Here is a 22,989-nt window from a genome sequence, read left to right as displayed (position 1 = left end):
GATGGTTCCATATAAATACGATCAATTATGGCTTGGCTATTCTTGAGAAGAATATTTTTAAAGAATTTTCCTATATATTTCTATGAATAAATTTGGTTGGCCATTGTGGCCCCGCCCTACCCCCGAGGGTCATGATTTGAATAAACTTGAATCTACACTACCTAAGAATGCTTCCATATAAATATGATCAATTCTGGCTTTGCTATTCTTGAGAAAAAAAATTTTTAAAGAATTTTCCTATATATTTCTATGTAAAAATTTGGTCTGCAATTTTGGCCCCGCCTTACCCTGGGGGTTCATGATTTAAACAAACTTGAATCTGCACTACCTGAGGATGTTTTCCCATAAGTTTCATCTTTCCTGGCACAGTGGTTCTTGAGAAGAAACATACCACCAAATTTTCATTAATTCCCAATTATCTCCCCTTGAATGAGGGCGTGGCCCTTCATTTTAACAAACTTGAATCCCCTTTACCCAAGGATGCTTTGTGGCAAGTTTGGTTGAAATTGGCCCAGCGGTTCTTGAGAAGAAGTCGAAAATGTGAAAAGTTTACAGACAGACAGCTAGACAGACAGACGGACGCCGGACAAAATGTGATCAGAAAAGCTCACTTGAGCCTTCCGCTCACGTGAGCTAAAAAACGAGAGAACTTTGTAAGTTCCATTCTAGTTAACAATCAAATGAAAACAAGAACAAAATTTGTAAATTCAATTTAATAAGCTGGACGGAACATATCTTTATCAAAATGATGAGGTGGTTGATGAAGGTTACTCTAGAGGTGGAACGTCAGGGTCGTCCACAAACCCCTCACTATTGGCACGCTCCGCGGCTTTCTGTCGGGATTTATGACCCAGAGGAGGAACAACTTTGTCCATTTTTTCCTTCACAATGTTAGCAATGTCCACTGTCTTATGAGCTGACTTGTCCACTTCAAGTCTCTCATGAGTGTTCCTAAAAATAGAACATGTACAATGTACCCCAATTACAGCTTTGTATTATATATAAGAATATTTTTGTATCAATCACTGTTCAGTAAATTATAACTTCTAGCATGGAAAAATAAATTGGATATTTAATGTTACATGCATATTAACTTGAGAAGAGACTCAGGTGAGTAAAATGGTTTATTAATAGTTTGTTCTCCTTATTATCGTAGACCTCTGCTAAAAGTGGCTTTATTTTTACTTTCAAAAATCAAATACATGTTTCAAGTAATTTTTTAAAATATCAAACTAAAATCCAGAAACATAAGGAACATTTTACCTTCATTGAAAGGGTGAATTACCTCACACATTCAAAAGAGACTGGAACAGCTGGATATACAAAAAATTTTCAAGAAACATTTCACTTCAAATGTAGGAAAAAAAAACTCTGAGTAATTATTCATGTGAAGGTGATTTTTTTCTACTTCATGTAATCTACCTGTAACCTCAATGTGAATGACAGGTAAAAAACTCAAAACCCTTCTATCCGGTTTTATCTTTAAAATGAATTAAAGGGCAGGTGGCTTTACTGGTTTTACAACTGGCTTTAATCAGAGATTAGAGCTCAAATCAATTTCAATGAAATTTCACACAATAACCAACAAAAAGTGTAAATATCAAAATTTATGCAATTTTAATTTTGATACTTTTAGACCTATAAAACTTCAAACTAGCCTTTTGAAAATGTAATTAAAATCCAGCATCTGAAGCACAAAATTTTCTTAAATTTGTGCAACTTTGGTTTATATATGCCTTATAGTTTCTTTATAATAGACACCCATAACTTTAAGGTATGCAGATACATGTATATGAAAATGTATGTCAAATTCAGCATCTGAAGCAAGTTCATTAGTGTGCACCCTAAGATTTTTAAGTTTGATTCAACACAGAGCTTTACTTGGAAATGAAATATATTTTAAATTTTTCACTAATCCTAAATTATTTCATATTTAATAGCCTAGGATGCACATTTTACCTTCCCTGCAAGTTTGGTCATTATAGACTCAAAGTTACTTGGAAATAAATCCTGCACCATAAACTTTAACCTGTACTCGGAAAATGTAGGTCAGATTCACATCCTCTGGTAGATGCATCATAAGATGTACCATCCATGCAAGTTTGGTCATTATATGTCTCATAGTAACTTGGAAATGAAACCTGCACCAAAAACTTTAACCTGTTCACTCAAAAAATGTAGGTCAATTCAGCATCAAGCATACAATGCATCAAGATGTATATACATGCAAGTTTGGTCATTATAGGGCTTGTAGTATCTTCGAAATGAAACCTGCACCAAAAAATTAACCTGTTCACTCAACCAGAAAATGTAGGTCAGATTCAGCATCCGATAAGTCTGTAAGTAATCCTACAGTGTACCATCCATGCAAGTTTGGTCAACATAGGGCTTATAGTTACTCAAATGATACACCAAAAACCCTTGTATCCTGCTTTTACCTGGTCAGTGTTTGCTGAAATTGCAGCATCTGAAACTTTACTGGTACAATGAAACACACTAGAAACATCTTCCATGCATGTCTAATCAATACAGGACATAGAAGTACTTAAAAAGAAAACTGTTTTTAACCCGGAAAAAAGAGAAATAAATTTAGATGTATATCATGTATTAATTAACCATCAATGCTGTTTACCTATCTGAGGAAGCCTGAATTTAAAAAAGTAATAATAATTTTAAATAAAAGCTACAGAATTTACCTTTCCCTTTAGGGTGACTCTGACATAATTTGGCTGAACATCACAATCAATTAAAGAAGTGTCCATATGTCTGGAAGAACATTAAGAAATTATCTCATTAATATTAAATCCGATGGCATTCTTATTAATCTGTACCTGAAAACAATTTTAACCTCAAACAGTTAATACTAACCATTATATAGAACTGTTTGGGAACTATCAACATAATTTATTTTCTATAAGTGATGGCCTTTTATTAAGTTAACAACTTTTTCTCCTTGCAGTTATGGCACTTTTGTGAAAAAAGCATTTATTTATTGAGTATGACACAGAGATACTGCACCGAAGTCTTTAAATTTTTGTTGGTTACTTTTCACAACCAATCAGTTTCTTTGTATCTGGTTTTGTTCAGTAACCTTGGTAATCTACATGCCAGGAAAACCAGAACTGGCATACTCAAACCAGACTGGATGATAGACATGATCAAGTACATGTATACACAAAAAACATGCTTACTTTTAATTACCCCTGGTACTTTTTATATGTGAGAACTTTTGATTTTGCACAATAACATGAGACTGCCTTTTGCAAAAAAAAAAATCATCATTTTATTGAATATTATGTGCAACAAAAATTCATGAGCATATTCATGATCTCTAATTTTTGTCTAAATTTTGAAAAATGTATATTTATCCAAACTTTAAATTTTTGCATTTGTTTTTTAATTTTTTTTTTTTTGCCTGGAGTTGGATATTTTTTGGGGGTTCTAAATTTGATGAAATCTGAGGCAAAGTTATACCCTAGCTTGCACAGATTAAAAATGGCTTTTTTAATCCGCTAGGACCTGTTTATCACCTATTTTTTCTTAAAATACTTCATTTTTTGTAAGATAGTTATTTGGTATTAATGAGCTAGATAATATGTTCATGAATTTTTGTTTTTATCAATTAAAAACTGATAGACTTACTTAAAGCATGCTACATCCAGTAAAATGTTGTTCTCACTGTCATCCTCAGTAAGTGTGAAGTCAATTCTAGCAGAAAAAAATTGTTTCATTTCATATTCCTTATAGATACAAAATAGTTTGAAAATTCTTGCATTCATATTAGGATAAAGAACAAAGCATTCTTCCATGTGTAGAAATTTGCTTATGATTTCTGTGAAATGTACTCACTTGGCCTCATTCACATTGAGTGGTCTCCCATCTTCAGCAAAGAGACGTCTTGGTTGTTTGGGTGGGGCTTTACTATTGTAAAAGGGATAAAAAACATATATATATATTGAATTTCTTAAAAATGATTAGCACAATTTACAAACATTTAGCCTATTTTTAAGTACATGTTGATTGTATATACTTTTTTTGGTCCTCCTTCTGTTTGAGTTTCTTCATGTGTTCATGGACGGCCACTCGTGACTCGGGTGTAAAGGGAACTTCCTCCTCCCAAAATCTAGAAAGAAAATTCATAGAAGGCATAATAATAAATCAATGCATACTGATGATATAATGGACTCAAAATTTCCAAACATAAGCAAGATTTATCATAATTATAGCTAGCTGACAAAATATATCAAGTGCACTTGAAATTTGTCATAAATGCAATATATGAAAAAAATACTATTGGCTTATAGTCCTAATATAAAACTAGATGTGACCCACTTTTTGTCCTTTTCTGCTAATGCTTCTTCATCCTCCTCCTCACTTTCATCATGTGACCCAGATTTAGTGTCATTCCCTACCTCCTCTGATGTTTTTTGATCACTGCTGAAACCACAAATGTTTTACTAATATTTCAAAAATGTAATGGTCTCCCAAAAATTGAAACTATTATCAAATCTCAAACCAGTCAAAAGACTGAAATTTGCTCAATAAAAGTATACAACAACAATAAATGAAATATGATATTTTTATGCTTCAATATTTATTTATTCACTTTTACCTTTACTATCCACATGACAGAACAAACCCATAATTAACACAGACACAAATAACTTCTGAATGAAATGGATTTATGGTTGTTCTGCAGCTACGCCTTGGGTAAGTTGTTTTTATATTTTTACATATGGCTTGTTACCCCACATTGATTTCGATAATGGCAAAATTGCTCAAATTGTGTGCAAAATTTAACTATAGCAAAAAAAAAAAACTTCAATGCAATAATAAAATTCTGTTTATCATTTTATCATCATTATTTTCTATATACCAACGTATATATATTCTGATATTTGCAGTATTGGAAGTTATGAATGTTTTTAAAATCACACTATACTTGTTTTTCAAGTCAGATGCGTAGAAATGTGTATATGCCATGAAAGGGGTTAACATACAACTGAAAATTTTTAGAGCTTAATCTTATATAAATTAAAACAATAAATGCATTTGCCTCTGCACTTTTTTTGTTTTCCGCTTAGTCATAATATATTCTCAATATTTTATTGTTGTGTTAAAATTTTTTCTTGACTGTCATATATGCCTTACATTTATATTAAACACTTGGACAATTTTAAGCGCTTTGGGTGACCGCGTACATAGCGTAAATTAATACCACGCGGAAAAAAGTACTTTTACAGTATTCTGAAGTTACCTACCCCTCAATATTTGTATACCAGTGTGCCTTTGGAAATTGCTCTTTAGTTACATTTAACTCAAGCTAGCAATATTGGTATACAGTCAGTAAAAAAAATTTGGATATCTCTTTAGTTACCTACCCCTCACTATTTTCTCAGTCAGTGCCTTTGGATAACTTATTCTGATATTTGCAATATTGGTATACCAGTTATGTGTTTTTTGGTTTTTGTTTTGATTCCTCATGTCTTTTCATCTCTTCCTTTTCTTTTAACTTAAAAATATGCCATGAAATTAAACCATTTACTTTTTCCTTCAACTTCAGAAAATTTTAATAATTAATTTATATAAATTTAATATGCACATTTTGTGTATCAAAGTTTTGACTACATGTATTAAAATAGCAGATTTCAATGAAAATTCCTTTGACTTACTCGTTTTTTCTTGTGTCTGTTTTGTTGTTCTACAATGTATCCTCTTAATAGTTACCTACATTCTGGCAGTAACAAAAAAATATCACTATATCAATGAATACTTACATTTGCTGATGTCTTTCCTTATATAACAATGATAATAAAATTGAAATTAAATTTTCAATGACATTGTTGATCAATTGATCAGTTTCTTGTTTTGAAAGCAACCTGCACGAGCTCTTGAAAGTTCACTTCAGAATTTCTTGCGTATGGAAAGCAACCTGCACGAGCAATTTGGAAATTTACTGTGACATCACATGATACGTTACGTTGCATTTCAAAATCAACATCTAAATAATGCCTATATTTCTTTGTAACATGAATAAAAATGTAAAATATAAATATAAGATTTCAATGAAAATTCCTGAGTTTCTCGTTTTTTCTTGTGTCTGTTTTTTACTATAACACCCAAAGGGTGTTATCCTTTAATAGTCCAACATTCTGTCATACCCCAAAAAAATAATGATTTATTATTTCTTAATTGAAGTACCACAGCTATCTCTAAATAATTCTCTCTGTTTTTATATAAGAAACATAGTGAGGAAATTACTTTACAAATGACAACAGATCCAACAAGATAAAATCAGGTCTGAAAAAAAAGTTTAAAATTTTAGGGGTCATGTGGGTCCCAAACTTAACTTGTTTTTCTAGCCAAAATTAATCTCAATGGTAATGTTCTAAAATGAATTCAATTCTTACCTGCATTGCTTTTATTCTCTCTGACTTTTCTACTGCTTTTCCATCAAGATGCTGCAATCACAAAAATAACATAATTATATGTAAATTACTGCATCAAAACATAATCAGTAAAACATAAAATAGTGAAGTGCCATGGATGAACAACATTGATTCATTATAAGCATAATTCATTACATCCATCATAATACATGTAACAATATAATTTATAACCAATGGGTAAAAATCACTTCCATGTATGTGTAATTCATTATAAGCATGTACATGTAGGTATAATTTACCTGCAGTCTGGGTAATGTTGCTATGACATATTCTCTGTAACCTTCATACTCTGTACATGGATTTCCTGTTAAATATCTAGTAAAACGAATGAAACAATTTTAATACTGTTTTAGATCAATACATTTTATCACTATAATAAATTTTTTTTATCAACAAATAAACACAAAGTTCCAGTAATTTTTTTTTTAAATACAATGTATGTATATCCTCATTATTGTGTGCTTACAATTCTTTGAAATGCACTAGATCTTTGAGATTTTCTATACTGGTCAATTCACCAACAAAGTTCACTGTTAGGTCCAATTTCTTCAGCATTTCACAGTCTGTACAAGAAAAAGAAATAGGAATCTTTCAAGACAAGCACATGTGACATTCTACCTATCATCTACATGTAATAAGAGCAAACAAAGTCACTGATATCTTCCTGTAATGATTTTAAAAAATAAACTCTTAAAAAACTTACTCTCTAAGTTTTCGATCTTTTCAACATTATTTAAAGCTAGATTTAAATACTCCAGTTTCTTGAGACGACTCACATTTTCTGCAAATTAAATTAATTAAAGCATGTAATAAGAATTGTAGAAACAAAATTATGCATGTATAAGCATTTAAGGAAAGTGAAAATTTAAAAATATATAACTGTGAATTTCTTAAGATATTTTTGACTCATTGAAATTATGCATGACCATTTATAAAACTTTACAATGCCAATAATAAAAAAAACTTTTACCAATTTTAGGGATCAAGTTGCTTTGCAAATATAAAATTTTAAGGTCTCTGCACCATTTGTCCAAGTTTTCAATCCTGTAAAATTAATTAATCACACTCATATCTATGCCTTTATACCTTTTAAACATTTTAGATAAAGAGATCGATATTGAGCGTGTTAATATTGTTTAATGCTGGTAATCAGTAAATGAATTGTTATTTATAGACACACATTTAATAGAAAAAAAAATAAATAAAAAATTAGCATTGAATCTTACTTTTCTATGTCTTGTTGATGTAGAGACACCTCTTCCAATGTTGAGATTTCTAAATTATTATGTTCTGCTCGTTTGCGCACAAGATCTTCTGTGACTGTGTTGTAAAATACGTAAGCATTATATAAATAGCATCATAGATGGAAGAAAGAAAAAAATAACAGGGTAAACAGTTAACAGATATGCCAAAATCTTAATAAGTCTTCAATTACATTATAGAGAACTAGTTTAGACTGTAACTATATAGTTGGATTAAACAGCAAAATAAAGCACAAATATTTTGAAGACGTGATAATGAAATAAAATATATTTCAAAAAATTTCATAAAGTTATGACAAAATTAAGTTATACTTAGCTATATAATATATATATTATATCATTCAAGAGATTAGGGGCCTATTTTAAAAGATAACTTAGATCTCCATCTAAGACCCCAATTTAATTTTGCTTATGGTCACTCTATATTTGTACAGTGACTTAAAAATAATTTTTACATTTAAAAAAAGAAATTACTGGTAGCCTATGAGTTAATACTGACTTTCTCTGGCCAAATTGTTGGCATAATTAAGTGGCTATAGCTGAGTTTGTTGTGCCCAAGAATTGAAAGGGTCACATTAATTGCAATCTAGTCAGATTCAGCTTGAACTTGAAGGGGTTTCATGTGACTGCTGTTGTCTTTTTGTATTTAATCAATTTTGCATCTTTTTGGCTACCATTTACCAATATATTATTTTACTACAAAAAGGGCAAATGACTCTTTTAATTTGTAACATTTTAATCCCATCGACTATCATCATATGGTATTCACAAAAAAAATCTGCAAAAAAATGACACACCAGTTAACATTTTAATTTGTATACATTTTACATAAAGCCATGTTCATCGAAAAATAAACTATCATCATATGGTATTCACAAAAAAAATCTGCGATCTGTATTTTTAAAAATAAAATTAAGACACACCAGTTAACAGGTACAGTAAAACTAGTACTATTTTTTCCACAAATTTTACCTTAAAAAAGCCAATTAGAAAACAATTTTTGTCTTTTCACGATTTGTTTGACAAGGACATTGCGGATAATTGAGGTATATAGCATTGCTTTCACAGTACACAAAAAAAAATTATTTAGTTAAAAATTTAAGATTTTTTAAACACTTGGTGATGTACTAAAAATTGAAATAAATCGCAATCTTAGACTTTTAATAAAATAATCTTTAAACCGATTTAATTTTTTGACATTTTGTACAGATTGTCAGAATAAAGTAATTATAATTTGATACAAAATAAAATTAAATTCTTCCCAAATGTGAAAACGGTACTGAAAAATAGAATACAATTTTCAGTTTGATGATATTCTGTAAGAATTTCCTTGATTTATATTTTCATTTTGAGTATATTCTGCATAGATTTTTTAGTAAGGTCTTAAAATTATATTGGACTAGATATAGATATTCGCTGTTGTTTCACCGGGGAACCCCTCACTTAATATTGAGTCTGTGGCACAATCAATTTTAAATCGAAAATTATAAAACACAAACAAATCTTTTCGGAATTTTATGCCTCTTAATGTATGTGATCTCAAACGCATGTGTTACAGCAGCAGCACGTTTCTCCACGACTTCGCTCAATATTTGTTGTCCGCGATGCCATTACACGACTCTCTAATCACACTTCCTTGAAAAAAGAGCGCACTCAAGGGAAGCTACTCTAGATCATGGAAATAGTTGCGATGAAATCTATGGATTTCACGTATCAGCCCCGGCAAAATCCTAATGCCGGAAATTTCATAGCCGGCAAAATTTCTCGTACAGGCGGTTAATTTTGCCGGTTGCCGGCTCTTATTGAAAACACTGCTTATGACGTCAGAGTCTTAGGCACGCCGAATGTCACGTGCGGTTTGACGAGCCCGATCTAAATGAAAACTGGATAAGTATCTGCGCTTGCCCTAACGGTCGCACCGTCAACATATTAATTTTAAGTCTTGGCGAGTTAAGTTTTACTGTATAATTGCACAGCACTACTCAGCACTAAAGGCCACTGAGTTGTGAGGGATCCTTTTCACGCTAATACCTACTGTGATGCGGGATTTCGGTTTTCTCATGATCTGAAAGATCAGCTACTTATTTCACTACTCTAGAGTAAACTTTCTAATCACTGCGCCACGAAGGCGACAATTTCTTTTATAAAACTGGCTCAGATGCATATAATTTTATGATTTCTGTGTTTATCTAATGTTTTAAAACACTAACTTGCTTAAAAAAGCCTTATTTTACAAACATTCCTCTAAAAAACTATATTCTAATCTGTTTGATTTACTTATTTCATGAAAAAAACTTACTTCGGACCATTTTTCAAATCTGATCGTTGTTTGTTTAATTACGTCATGAAAACACGAATGTGCAAGCACCAACGTAAACAAAGATTGGACTCTTGATTAGACAAAGTTTTGGTAAATAAAGCTTTTATATCCGTAACTTTAATCGTTTGTAAGACTAAACATTCGTTTGTTAAGTTGTTCCATGTATTCCTTGAATTTACACCACATAAAATTATTTATATTAGATCATATAACAATTTCTTTTAGTATATTCGAATAAGTTTTCATGCTATTTAGCCTCTGTATAATATCAGACTTTATCAAATGTCATTTTCGAAATATTACGAAACAGTTGTGGAAAGAAATACTATGTGGTTGTAAAAAAAACTTCAAAGAATGGGAATCGAAAAAGCATTAAAACTCGTTAGAACTTTACCAAGAGTGTCTCTTGGTAACATTAAAAATTCACCGATGGATCAAAAGAAAAAGGTTTGATTATTTAAACATTTCAAAACTGTTTACTCTAAGTAATGTCAGAAATATGACCAAGTCCAATGGAGGAAATTCGGCAGGCTCAGTTAGAAAGGCAATTTTAATGCAATAATTACATAATCATGTGATATATATTAGTATTGAAATGAAGTTTGTACTTTTGTGCCAAGGGTAAGCCCCCCTTATTATATGGGATATATTCAGGGACCGAAATTTTCATATCAGTTTATCAAGAACAAAGAGTTAATTCCCCTGGTCAGGTACAATTTCTTGATTAAACTACATGTATGTTATTGTAGCATGTCAAAACTTTATAACTTTGTAAAGCTACTCAAAATTGCACTTTATAAAGCTACTCAAAATTGCTTGGTAAACTTACTTCAATGCATTTTTTTACAAGTATGTTTTATTTAGCAATATTTTGATGATGCAAATGTAGGGATGAGCACATAAGTCATTAGTGTATTACTGAATACCATAAAACATACATATGATTCGCTATGTGAATCGTGTAAACAAGTTAATATTTGCTACTAACTCAATATGTACATGTAATAAAAGCTGGCATCTTACCTTTACAATGTTTATCAGGCAACAGTATGCAATGCATGATAAACACTTTTAAGATTAGTCCTTGCGCATAAACAACACACAGACAATACAAGTTTAGAAAACAGAAAATGGGAAAACATGCTCTCAGTAAGACATCAAGAGTAGCTGCAATAATGTAGCCCTCTCCGATTTTTTTTATCTGATATTTTCTGGAGAGGGCTACAATTCCATCGCATCTCCGTAATGGTGCAAATATATTTTTTTGATACGGGTGATTGGAGGCAAAATAAATTATTTTTACATTAAACTTACTTCTTATAAGACGGAATTTTTATTAACTGTCAACAACATAGCCTGTTAAACTCGAAAACCATGTAAAATAAATCTGTGTCTTTCCCAGCTGCAATATTCAGCAGCCATGACAGTTCACGCGTGACGTAGTGAGACTTTCGCTTGAAATTTGGAACAACCAAATAAAGCAAATGTCGATGTTTATAAACGATTGTGCTATAATATATTACAAAAACATCAATAAATAAAACCAGTTCAAGTGTTATTTTTGCACAAACAGCGATACGTATGCTTAAAATAAGGGAATTCCTAGTAGATCCGCTCCTATAGAACCTAAATTCTCATTGGCTGTCCCAAAATACAATCCATCAAGGTCAGTAAACATGGCGGATAAATTCAAGTTAAGCTGTTGACACACACGAAAAATAACCGATATATGGGTCGTTGTGAATATTTTTGGATCGATTTATGTTTTGCATAATTACATATTTGGATTCCAGGTAAGAGATAATAATAAAATAGCTGTCTACTGATAATTTGAGCCGAAATCCGTGCGGGAGTGATCCACTGCCGCATCTGCGCCATTATAGAGATCCTAAGGAGTTGTAGCCCTCTCCCAAAAAAAAAAAAAAAAAAAAAAAAAAAATCGGAGAGGGCTACATTATTGCAGCTACATCAAGAGCAGCACTGGACATCTAACACCGAACACGTGACGTGTCCAGTGAATGGGTAGACCAGGTTGTTGCATTGTAGATCTTGAGAAAACTGTGCAGAAAAAATCATTTAGATCAAACTGTGCACAGTTTGACTCCGAAATTTCTTTTCACTTAAGAATATAATTTTTTAAAATGATAGGACTGTTTGTTGTTCAATATGATAGAACCCTTAATTAAACACACTATGTTTCTTCTTCATTAATAAAAATTTCTCATGTTCATTGTAGAATTTGAAATTATACTTAAATGTCCTAGAAAAAACAAACAAAAAAAAAACAATATATCTGTGACAATGTTTTGGTGTAAATACCAGCCGGTACTTATCCTTATGAAAACAATGAAGTTTCTGTGGTAAAGCTTGAAGAGTAGGAGAATTCAAAAATTTTAGTTGATATTAATTTTTCTTCTTGCAGTTTGATCTTCGGAGAGGTTGGGGGAAAAACAAAACACATGGCAGAGGTCATAAAGGTCAGGGACAGAGGATGACCTTACCAAAATTAGGATTTGAAACAGGACACAAACCATTTTACCAAAGAGTTCCACAGGAACATTATTATGCAGGACATCAGTAAGATTTTAATGATAAACAATATTGTTGATATAAATATATAGAAAAGCAACTGTAGAAAAATACTCCTGTCTCTGTGCACTGATCCCTCTTGGCATGAGTTTAATGCATTAATTATCTTAAAATTGCAGCATATTGCATAATTACAAAAACCCCTTCAACAAAGTGAATATATAGGATGTGATGAGTGTAGATCCAAAATAAAATTGTTGATTATATTGTAAACTTGGATATTTATACATACTGTTCATGTTTTTTTTCCTTTGTTTATAAATTTAAATGCTAATATTCACTTGATTACTGGTAATTGAGCGTACTAGATCAAAACTAAACTAAACAAAAGCAAATATATTTTTATATATGTGACTGTTAACATGGTTAAGAAACATACTGAATTTGTTTGCAGTTTAAAGAGGCAGTACCCTCCATTATCTTTACTAAAGCTGCAGAGAATGATAGATCTGGGATGTGTCAACACGGACGAGGTCATCGACTTAACCTCCATATGCATGACTGGTCACTACCACTTTGATGTTGACAAACGTCACTATGGGGTTAATTTGACTGAACAGGTAGATAACACTTTCATTTTGACAAACATGAAATGCCTTAAGAAGTAATTTATAGAATGACATTCATTGTCCTATTATGTACACTTCCAGGGTGCTGAGATATTTGCAACACCTGTTTGTATAGAAGTTCAGTGGGCATCAGAACTAGTGATCGCCACAATTGAAAGATTAGGCGGGGTCATTATGACAAGGTTTTATGATCCTCTAAGCCTTACTGCCCTGAAAGATCCGGAAGCATACTTCAAAACAGGAAAACCTATTCCCAAATGCAAACTGCCCCCAACAGACGCAGTGGAGTACTATACTGACCCAAAAGTAAGGGGGTACCTAGCAGATCCAGAGAAAATAGCAGAGGAGAGAGTGGCACTTGCTCAGAAGTATGGATATGAACTGCCTGATTTATCCCAAAGTGACAAATTATCAATGTTCTTGAAAAGGAAGGACCCTAGACAAATATTCTTTGGACTTCAGCCAGGATGGATTGTTAATTTAGCAGACAGAAAAATTTTGAAACCCAAATCAGAATATTTACAGGAGTATTATAACTCATAAGATAATATAAAATTAAAATTATAAAAAGGATCAGGTGTTTTTATTGTATCGTGAAGTAATTGTTAAGTATCTATCTAATTTTTTTCAAGGACAAAAACAACAAAATAAGTTTTTGCATTTTTTAGCTAGTTTAAGTTAGAAACTAGAAGTTCTTAAGTTGTGCACCATTGAAAGAGTTCCTTGCCCTCTTGCAGTTTAGTGCAGAAATGTCAATATTGTTTGTGGATACTGATATTCTAACTATACTGGTCCCTAACGATAGACTATATTCTCCCTGAAGTGCTTTTGCCCTTACTGAATCTGCCAGTCTATGGAGTGTTTACCTTAGCAAATTGTGTCAAGGCCATATGTACCTCGTACATCTAACTGGCCAGTACAGTAAAACTAGTTTAGTACAAACACTGATAGTGCGAATTCACGGATATAGCGAAGTTTTCTTCTTTCCCCAACTACACAAATTTAATGAATTCCTTGTACAGATATAACAAATTACGGATGTAGCAAGGTAATTTCACAGGTCTTGGTGACTTCGTTATAACTGAGTTTTACTGTATGTTATTGCCCAGGTCAAGGTCTTATCTTAAATGCTAAGGTCAGTACTGGGGAAATGAGATGTAAATGAGCCCAGAAGAGAACACTGCTCAGAATGCTTAAATTTGAATACTGCAAATGTTTTTTTCTCCACAAGGTCATAATTCTGCAGAAATGATACACAATTTCTGTTCAACTCACAGGTGGAAAATTCAAAATAGATTTCTTGAATGCCATTGTTTTTTAAGCTCAACTGAGCTGAAAGCTAAAGTTAGCTTTAGATCACATTTTGTCCGTCGTCCGTCTAGCTGTCCATCTGTCAGTAGTTCTGTGTGTAACGCTTTCGTTTTCACACAATATCTTGAGAAGCCTTCGAACTTTTGCAACGAAATTTTACACAATAACTCCACGGCCTAACACTGAACAGATTTGTGCTTTTTTCTAGCAAATGTGCTTACATGAGTGATGTGGCCCATGGGCCTCTTGTTTGAAAGGAATATTTTATTTCAGCCAAGATCTATCATTATCTGCAGAGACAAAAAGTGAGATTGTCCGAGTTTTATGGCACAGGAGTCTAGAGCTTGATCTGCTTCATTTCATTTTTAAATAATTGAATTTTAGTTGTTACACAACATTTGATTGGGTAAAAGATTTAATCCATTTTGTATAACATAAGTTGCTCATGTCATAATGATTTACGTCAAAAACGTATTACCCAGCTTGACGCTTCTTTTAAGATATGCTCAATTTGAAGCCTCTTTCTGGAGGAAAAAATGTTGCATTGTCTACACTAAAATTAAATTATAAGAAATGAAGCTTATTTCAACTTATGTTATACAATATAACAAAACTTCGGGCAGTTTACGCTTTTTTATAACCCACTTCGCTGTTTAAAAAGTGTAAACTGCCCCAAGTTATGTTGTATTGTATAACATAAGTTTGAATAAGAGTCATTCCTTAAATTTAAGTGGTGACTTCTATTGCCTCAAATCTTTTTCACTTATCATACCCATTTCACACATATTCATGTTTACCAGGGGGGTCAGCGTTTTCCAGGGGGGTCCATGGTAACTTTTTTCTTGTTTTAGTATATACATTTTTTAACCTGGTAAATTCCAGGGGGGGGGGGGGGGGGGGTTGTTCCTGATCCCCCCCCCCCCCCCCCCCCCCCCCCCCCTCTAGATCTGTGCATGTAGCTACAGCTTGGAAGAATGTGCATATTAGTTGAAGCTATACATTTCATTACATAGTAGTTTTCTTTCATTGAAGAAATCTTATCTCAATTAGGAAATATAATGAATTTGATACCTGAAACCTCTTTACCATACGTCAAAAAATTCTAATTTAAAGAAGTTTTGAATTGTAATTTATTTCCAACTCATTAACAAATAACAACATAATAATCAATTAAACATTAACAAATACCAGTTCATGTGGGACACTGCAACAAAATCTTAATGCACAATATGCATGTACCGCCATCATCATCAACTTTGCAAGAGACAATAAATGTACGACCAACATCATAAATTTTACAAGTTACAATAAGTGTAATTTTGCAATAAATAAATAATTTTATACAAGTATCTTCATCGATTATACCAGCTTATAATAAATTTCTTCTCAAAAGACAAAGAACTTTGGATTTATGATGTTCATCAAGGGTCATATTCCATGTATACACACAATAATTACATCTCCTCAGATGACTTGTACATGTAATAGTCATGCTGATATATTAAATAGGTAATCAAATACTGTATTTGATAACCATTGAATTTACAAAATAGTCCAATCAGATTCAGGTCATTTTTTATTTCTTAATTACTCCTTTTAAATCCAGAATTAAAATACTGTATAGCGGGTTTTCTTGGCGGGTGTAAAATTTGGCGCTTTCCATACTTAAAATAAAGGTATGCCAATAATTTTGGCGTGATTTATTTTAGTGGACACAGGGTTTCAATTCTTTGCAGATGAACACAAAGAAGAGAACAGAATAGCGATTCATATTTTAGTGGGCTACCATCAAAACGCCAAAATAAGCACCCGATATATGGTAGTCTTTTGTTTCATTTCATTCAGTTTATAAAAGTAAACAGCTGATCAACAGTATCTCAAATAGTAGGGACATGTCAAAGCAGGTTGAAAATCCCAATGTCTTTATGTATTTTACACATAATATCTCAATTTCTTATTTTCTTTGTCTCATTGAGTCCAAGATGATATTATAGAAAGAAAAACAAAATTAATTCTCATCAGAACTTTTCAAATGTATGCTCTAGTTTTCTAACAAAATCAGATCAAGCTTGGCAAATTTAAGTATTGTATGTTAAATTTTCTAGTAAAATGTCTTGACAATCTTTTATCTTATAATGCAGCATTTCAGAAGACAAAACTTTCTGATGATTTTTAAAACAAATGTCTGTGTCAAGAAGGATGACCAATCTTATACACATAATTATCCACTCCTCTTTTAACAGAGGAATTTACTATTGCACAATAAAATTACAGAAAAACACTGCTAATAAACAATAAACATAAAACATGTTATTGAAAAAAGAAAGTCAAACCATACCAGCACACATGTCATTTTACCAGCATTCTGAGAGTTACTGTATATTAAAACAATACAAAGTCTTCTATCAGTGTTGGCCATTGATCTGTCAAAAATTAACCGAGAAAAAAATGCAAACTTGATCCATTTCTCATTAAGATAAACTCAAATTAGTCACATACCAAAATTCCGCTCAATATAATACATGTATTTAAACTCTGGGTAAACAAAAGGTAGGGGAAACCAAGTGGAACAAACAGACTGACAGAGGGACAAATGAACAGAATGAGAAAAAAAAACCTAGTCTCCTCTGGCCTCACAAGTAAGTGTCAAATAACAGCAAGTATAAAATTGCTTGTCCCAACTGAATGAATCATGATATGCCATATTATGCAAAAACAAAGTTACACATGTTCACATGCTCAAAATCCAAGAAATGTGTCTCATAATTCACCTCCTCTTCAAAATGTCAGAAATATCAGACTGAGTGTAATAAAACTTGACAGAGGTACTCCATTCATAACACAACAAATTCCTCTGAGTCCAGTGTCTGTGATCGCACTCGTCCGTTCTGGTCCATGTGGACATGCTTTACCCTCAGTAACCTGTCGTTCTCTGCCGTGTCTACCTGAACGTCGTAACTGTGGCCTTCACTGAAGACAAACATTGGGTATGACAGTCTCTGCTTAGGTGGTGCCACCATCTACAAGAAATCAGCAAAAGTTATTTTCTTCTGAATGTATCTATCACATTGAAAAATCTTCTTTTACAAATGGTTACTTATACTCAAAAGAATCAAGGTACCAAATGTACATATATACATGTATGAAAAAGTTCTTGTAAAATATACTTGCTACATCTCTACAATATTAGGGTAGAACACCTATTTTCAGAATTAAATGTGAATTATTAATTTAATCCTTATTCATATAAATTCTTCCGCAAGAGAACTTCCAAGTACATTTTGGGAACTTTTTACGATATTCGTCAACAAGCATGTTGGGTTGCTACACTAATTTTGTGTATCTGAAAGAATTTTCACAAAAGGTAAGACAGTCATTGGTAACAAAATGAATAGTCATATGGATGAATTATGTTTTATTTTTGGATAGGGATGGGGGTTAGGGGAGATAAAAAATTATATCCCATTGTTTCTGAGATTTCAAAAAATAAGAACAGGTAGAGCAATTGCAGATATTCTAAAATTCTCGAAGCCTTTTAGCTGGTCACATAATATCTTTAATATACTGTAGGAAGATCTTGTTTCCATTTTTTATTTCTTTACCTCCTCTGTCTGTTGTACAAACTTCTCAAATTCCTTTTGATCTCTGCAGTAGAAACCAATGGTACAGCTAGGGTCTATCTTCTCTATCGATACTTTCCTTGGGGACATGCAGTGATATGACTGTAAATGGAAAATATGTATAAACACTAGTACATAAAAAGTCCAGCTATAACAAGGACATATTCAGTGGTACTTAGTTTATAAGAGCCTACCTGAATTGGGAATTGCCTCTCCCTTGTGTCAACTACATCTTGGCAGTAATGTGGGTCTAGATATATCAACTTGTTCTCTGAAATGTTGTAAACGTAGATTTGAATTGAATTTGAAATGCACAAGCATTAGTCTAGCTAATGACAAAGAATTTTAAGGCTGAACTTGATCCAAATTTTAGCTTAATCTTTTAAAACTTCTCAAAATAAGATGCACCTCTTCTATTTGAAGAAAGGAGGAACTACATGCAAGGCAAATATATGTGCCTCTTCACTGTATAGGCTTACTAGTAAAATTAACAGACTCCAGTTTTTGTCTCTCTAACAATTATTAAACTATAATATTGCACTCTTTAAACTTCCTTTACATAAAAATGTTGAAAAAAAATTAAAAATTACCTTGCCACCCAACAAAGTAGAGTGAATGTTTGGGTTTCCCACCAATAATCCCGATACAAGAATCCTGAGAAAGCAGACCCTTCACACAAGGGATGTATACTGGATTAAGCTGTTCTCCTCCAAGCCTGACTGGAATAAGGATTATAACTGCTCGCTTCCATTCAAGGTCTGAAGTGCCTGGATTAGATTCGGATTCTGACTCTGAGGAACTGGTAAACTTAGTAGCTGTCCTTGACCTTGTACAACAGAGGTCATATACATCCTGCTTATACACTGAAACAAAAAAAAGCAATGAAAAAATATTTCTTATTCCTACAGTAAACAAAATGATGAAAATACTTGATCTATAGTAAGCGCCATCAAATAGAAATTTTCACACTTAAACAGATCATTATGCTTTTTTGTTCTTATATTCATTTCATCCAAGTTTTAAATACTTTTGAGATACTAAGTGTTGGATAAATTTCAGCTATGTATGCTGTCACAATTTTTTCACAGAAATTTGTCAAACATACTTAAAATATATTCAGAACACACAAAGAAAAGTAATCTGCTTATTTTTTGATTGAACAGATTTTGACTCCTGATGAAGTAAAGTAAGTTTTCAGGATAAAAATAATATGCATCTCAAGTTTATAATAATATGCATCTCAAGTTTATCTAAATCAACTGCTTACCTGTGCAATCCTGAGAGACATAAATGCAGAGATCATTGAGTACTGTCTGTGTTCTTTGTCCTTTTATCATTGTTTCCCTGTTAGAAAATAAAGGAAAACTGTAGGTAAATAAATTATCAAGTATTTGTGCATAATTTGAACAAAAGAATTCAGGACTCTGAAATGTTTCAATAAGCTTGGTGTCATCAGCTTCTCTTCAGAATACGTTGAAGTATAATGTATAACTATGTCATTAAATTCTCCTGGGTAGAAAAAATAACAGTTTCTAAATGAAAGAAAAAGTGAGCAAGCTCACATAAGCAAGCTCACATACCCCTTGCTCCCCCAAAAATCGAAGTGCTGACATTTCCGGAAAAAAATAAAGGAATCAGAATTTTCTGGCAATATGCACATCTACACATTGTGTGTGTCTTAAATATGTGCAAATAAATTATCTAAATATTTGACGGGATTCTGTGTTACGGTTTATGAGGAGTTGTGCTGACAAACTGTTCATCTCTTTATTACATTTTTAATTGTGAAATACTGTAATTTATTCACTGAATAAAAATGATATCCTGTCACAGTGTGAAAGGATATCAAAATGATATCCTGTCACAGTGTGACGAATATCAGAAGTGCGGGAAAACTCTCGATTTCCCTTCCCATAACGAAGATTGTTGTAAAAAAAAATCTCCCTTGACCTAATATAAGTTTGATTGAAATAAATAAACCATTCTGACAGCGAATAAAACTTCAAAATTACGAAAAATATATTGCTAAATCCATGTTTACAGTGTTTTCACCTCACTTAGCTATGATGTCTCAACCGCTCAACTATGACGTCATGTAGCCTATGACTGTATTACAAAAAGACAGAGGCAAAGGAAAAAAAAAAAAATTAAAAATGTAATAAACAGAAAATTCAATGTTTTGTAGTTGAATATGGAATTTATTTCACTCGTGAGACAGGATTTTTTGATATTTTCACTCGTGCTTCGCACTCGTGAAAATATCAAAAATCCTGTCCCACTCGTGAAATAAATTCCATATTCAACTACAAAACATTGAATATCCTCTATATATTCAAGATATGGCCAAAAATCTAAATTGAAAAGTGCAGAAATTCCAGGAAAAATTACAGGAATCAGAATTTCCTGGTAATATGCATATTTACACATTGTGTCCTAAATATCTGCAAAGTTTGACGAAATCATATGCAGCGATTTAAGAGGAGTTGCGCTGACAAACTGTTCATCTCTATATTCAAGATATGGCCAAAAATCTAAGTTGAAAAGTGAGGAAATTCCCAAAAAACATAAGGAATCCGAATTTCCTGGTAATATGCACATTTACACATCGTGTCCTAAATTTCTACAAAGTTTGACAAAATTCTGTGCAGCGGTTTATGAGGAGTTGCGCTGACAAACAAACAGGACTGACTGACACTCTGATTGACTGGTCAAAATCATTATACCTCACGCAACTTGTTGCGTGGGCAAGTTGCTTGGGGTATAATTAATAAAAAATCTGTTAATGCTAAATTTTACCTCAAATAAAATTTTCATAATCAGCTTTGTTTTGTTTCTTAAGTTTAAATAACTTGAAATGAAAGATAAAACATTGTAGGCTAGCTAATATATTATTCACATACTTGAGTATGTGAGCAACTGAGGCTGGACCAAACCACTCTCCAGGCTGCTTCCCCAGTGTTTTCCCCACCTCAACTAAACGATGCATGGAGAACGGAGACTCGTCACACAAATAGTCTCCAAACCAGCGGATAATCTGTTTTCTGTATGTCTCCTGTTCCCTCGTTTGATCACTGAACACATTCCAATCTAAATGAACAAACATGTGGCATATAAACTCTAAATAGGAACAACATGTATTTCAATAGGAGTCAAATAATTTACCAAGTAATAAAATTTTTTATAACTTCTAGCCCAACTGTTACTGACTGTAATTGGAATCAATTCTATAGTGTTTGTTTTTCATTGTATTTATACTCTATTGTTACATTCTGTATATTAAACAAACCTCTTCCCAAGTAGTGTATGATAAAGGCTTTGGCAAGCATCATCTGGCCACTTCTTAACATACATCCCCAACCACAATCTGACGTTAATTTGGTGCCTGGGATGGGGTGGAAGTCTTGTCTGTAGGTGAACCAAAGGAGACTGGAGAAATCCTGTTTGAATCGCTCAAGGTTTGGGACCATTCTTGTTCTCTTTCCTCTTTGATTGTCATCATCTAAGAGATCTTTGGGAAAAGAACCACACACACAAATAAGATTGAAGTACTTCCATGTCAAAAGTACTCTTTATAATTGAAAGCATTAAGAAACTTTTTCGAAAACAACTTGAATATGACAAGCTACTCGCCAATGATTTCTTATTCTGAATTATTATCAAGATTTTATAATAGATAATATCAGTATTATTTTTAAGCCATTATGCAACTTTCCAAAATCAAACATTTTTCAACAGATTCCATACAACTCACCACTAGGCTTTATATGATAGAATTTTCCCAAGAGCCAGACTGGGCTGTCAAATCTAAAAGTTGTCTTTGTCTTTAATGTCCATCCTAAAAAGCACATTACCATGATTACATAGTTAGAAAAATCCAATATAATTTTCAAGTAATACTCACCAAAATGAAGTTGAAAAACATAATTTTGATTTTACATAAAATCATTATCATAAATATATCTAAACAAATGAATGAAACGGTTAAAATATGTACATGAGCATGTACTGACCATATTTCACATTATTCCACATGGACATAAGTTTGTTTTTAACTTTTTCCGACGTTTCACCATGTTCAGAATATACTTTCGGATGTACATAATGCGGTGGATATGTCCTTGTCTTTGAAGTGACTGCAGTCAAATCAGGTAAGCTATGAAAGTCACTGCGGTCATCATACTCTAAATTATTTTCCAAGGCACTAACCGTGGAATACGACTCCCTTAGATAGGAAGTGTGGTCTTCTGGTAAAGACAAGTACACATTGCTTATGTGATCAAATGATCCATCGTCAATATCAAATGGGTCACTAGTATTTATGTCAAACTGTACACCAACAAGTGTCCCTGAAGCACTTTTCCCAGACACTGGTGGGTGATCCGCGGGGAGTCCAGTGTGGTGGCTTTTCTCACGCAGTTCCTGACCCTTATCTTTACTTGAGGTAGGATTACGTACCGCAGATTTTGACAATAAATTTGATGGATTTAAAAGTAGCTGATTTGAGGAATTCTTTTTCTCCTTTACCACCACAGGAGTGTCGACGCGTGATGCTCTTCTGTCATTTCGAGTCGACACATCCGTTATTTCATCGGTTATTTCGCTCCACGAATCTAGGGAGGCCACATCCTCAGAAACTCGGCGATTGTATCGTTGGGGATTTTTACGACTCATCTCACATCATCTTTTAGCCTTTAAATAAGTCCAAATTGATTTAGTTGTCATTTTAATTACCTCTGTTGTACACCGTCTATTAACTTTTTTCACATGATTAACTCTGTCTAAATTTAGAATCTTTCATATAGGCATAAATTATTCCGGAATAATTATATTTTTTTCTTCGTTAATTTTTTTCTCGAATTGAAACACAAA

General features: G+C 32.6%; 2 protein-coding genes across 2 annotated transcripts; one reads left to right on the top strand and one right to left on the bottom strand.

Moving 5' to 3' along the window:
* Positions 1-2,672: 2,672 nt before the first annotated feature.
* Positions 2,673-22,896, bottom strand: LOC134238646 (uncharacterized). The gene is made up of 25 exons (XM_062720768.1): positions 22,131-22,896; positions 21,872-21,955; positions 21,407-21,628; positions 21,021-21,207; positions 19,388-19,464; positions 18,711-18,983; positions 18,315-18,391; positions 18,103-18,222; positions 17,342-17,520; positions 10,011-10,024; positions 7,676-7,769; positions 7,420-7,493; positions 7,153-7,230; positions 6,916-7,012; positions 6,689-6,764; positions 6,411-6,461; positions 6,145-6,152; positions 5,673-5,724; positions 5,459-5,512; positions 5,262-5,323; positions 4,333-4,434; positions 4,031-4,123; positions 3,850-3,921; positions 3,643-3,708; positions 2,673-2,766 (listed from the first exon to the last, which is right to left on the bottom strand). The coding sequence occupies exons 1-25, from the start codon at positions 22,789-22,791 to the stop codon at positions 2,673-2,675; spliced, it is 2,967 nt and encodes a 988-aa protein (XP_062576752.1). The 5' UTR covers positions 22,792-22,896.
* LOC134238633 (large ribosomal subunit protein uL15m-like) lies at positions 10,320-13,762 on the top strand. The gene is made up of 4 exons (XM_062720754.1): positions 10,320-10,478; positions 12,454-12,608; positions 13,015-13,180; positions 13,271-13,762. Exons 1-4 carry the CDS (start codon positions 10,386-10,388, stop codon positions 13,730-13,732), a joined length of 876 nt encoding a protein of 291 aa, XP_062576738.1. The 5' UTR covers positions 10,320-10,385; the 3' UTR covers positions 13,733-13,762.
* Positions 22,897-22,989: the final 93 nt, after the last annotated feature.

Source organism: Saccostrea cucullata, unplaced genomic scaffold (assembly GCF_032062105.1).
Source record: "Saccostrea cucullata isolate Sc308-1 unplaced genomic scaffold, CSIRO_AGI_Scuc_v1 ctg196, whole genome shotgun sequence".
NCBI lineage: Eukaryota > Metazoa > Mollusca > Bivalvia > Ostreida > Ostreidae > Saccostrea > Saccostrea cuccullata.
This window is presented reverse-complemented; position numbering and strand designations above follow the sequence as displayed.

What these genes read in the sequence shown, in the direction of transcription:
- LOC134238646 (XM_062720768.1), bottom strand. Translation starts at nt 22,791, where the DNA reads ATGAGTCGTAAAAATCCCCAACGATACAATCGCCGAGTTTCTGAGGAT. An exon ending in CATACACTACTTGGGAAGAG is followed by an intron (nt 21,208 to 21,406) that starts GTTTGTTTAATA and finishes TTGTTCATTTAG; the next exon opens with ATTGGAATGTGTTCAGTGAT. An exon ending in ACAGACACAAGAAAAAACGA is followed by an intron (nt 5,513 to 5,672) that starts GTAAGTCAAAGG and finishes CATATTTTTAAG; the next exon opens with TTAAAAGAAAAGGAAGAGAT.
- LOC134238633 (XM_062720754.1), top strand. Translation starts at nt 10,386, where the DNA reads ATGGGAATCGAAAAAGCATTAAAACTCGTTAGAACTTTACCAAGAGTG. An exon ending in CGATGGATCAAAAGAAAAAG is followed by an intron (nt 10,479 to 12,453) that starts GTTTGATTATTT and finishes TTCTTCTTGCAG; the next exon opens with TTTGATCTTCGGAGAGGTTG. An exon ending in GGGTTAATTTGACTGAACAG is followed by an intron (nt 13,181 to 13,270) that starts GTAGATAACACT and finishes GTACACTTCCAG; the next exon opens with GGTGCTGAGATATTTGCAAC.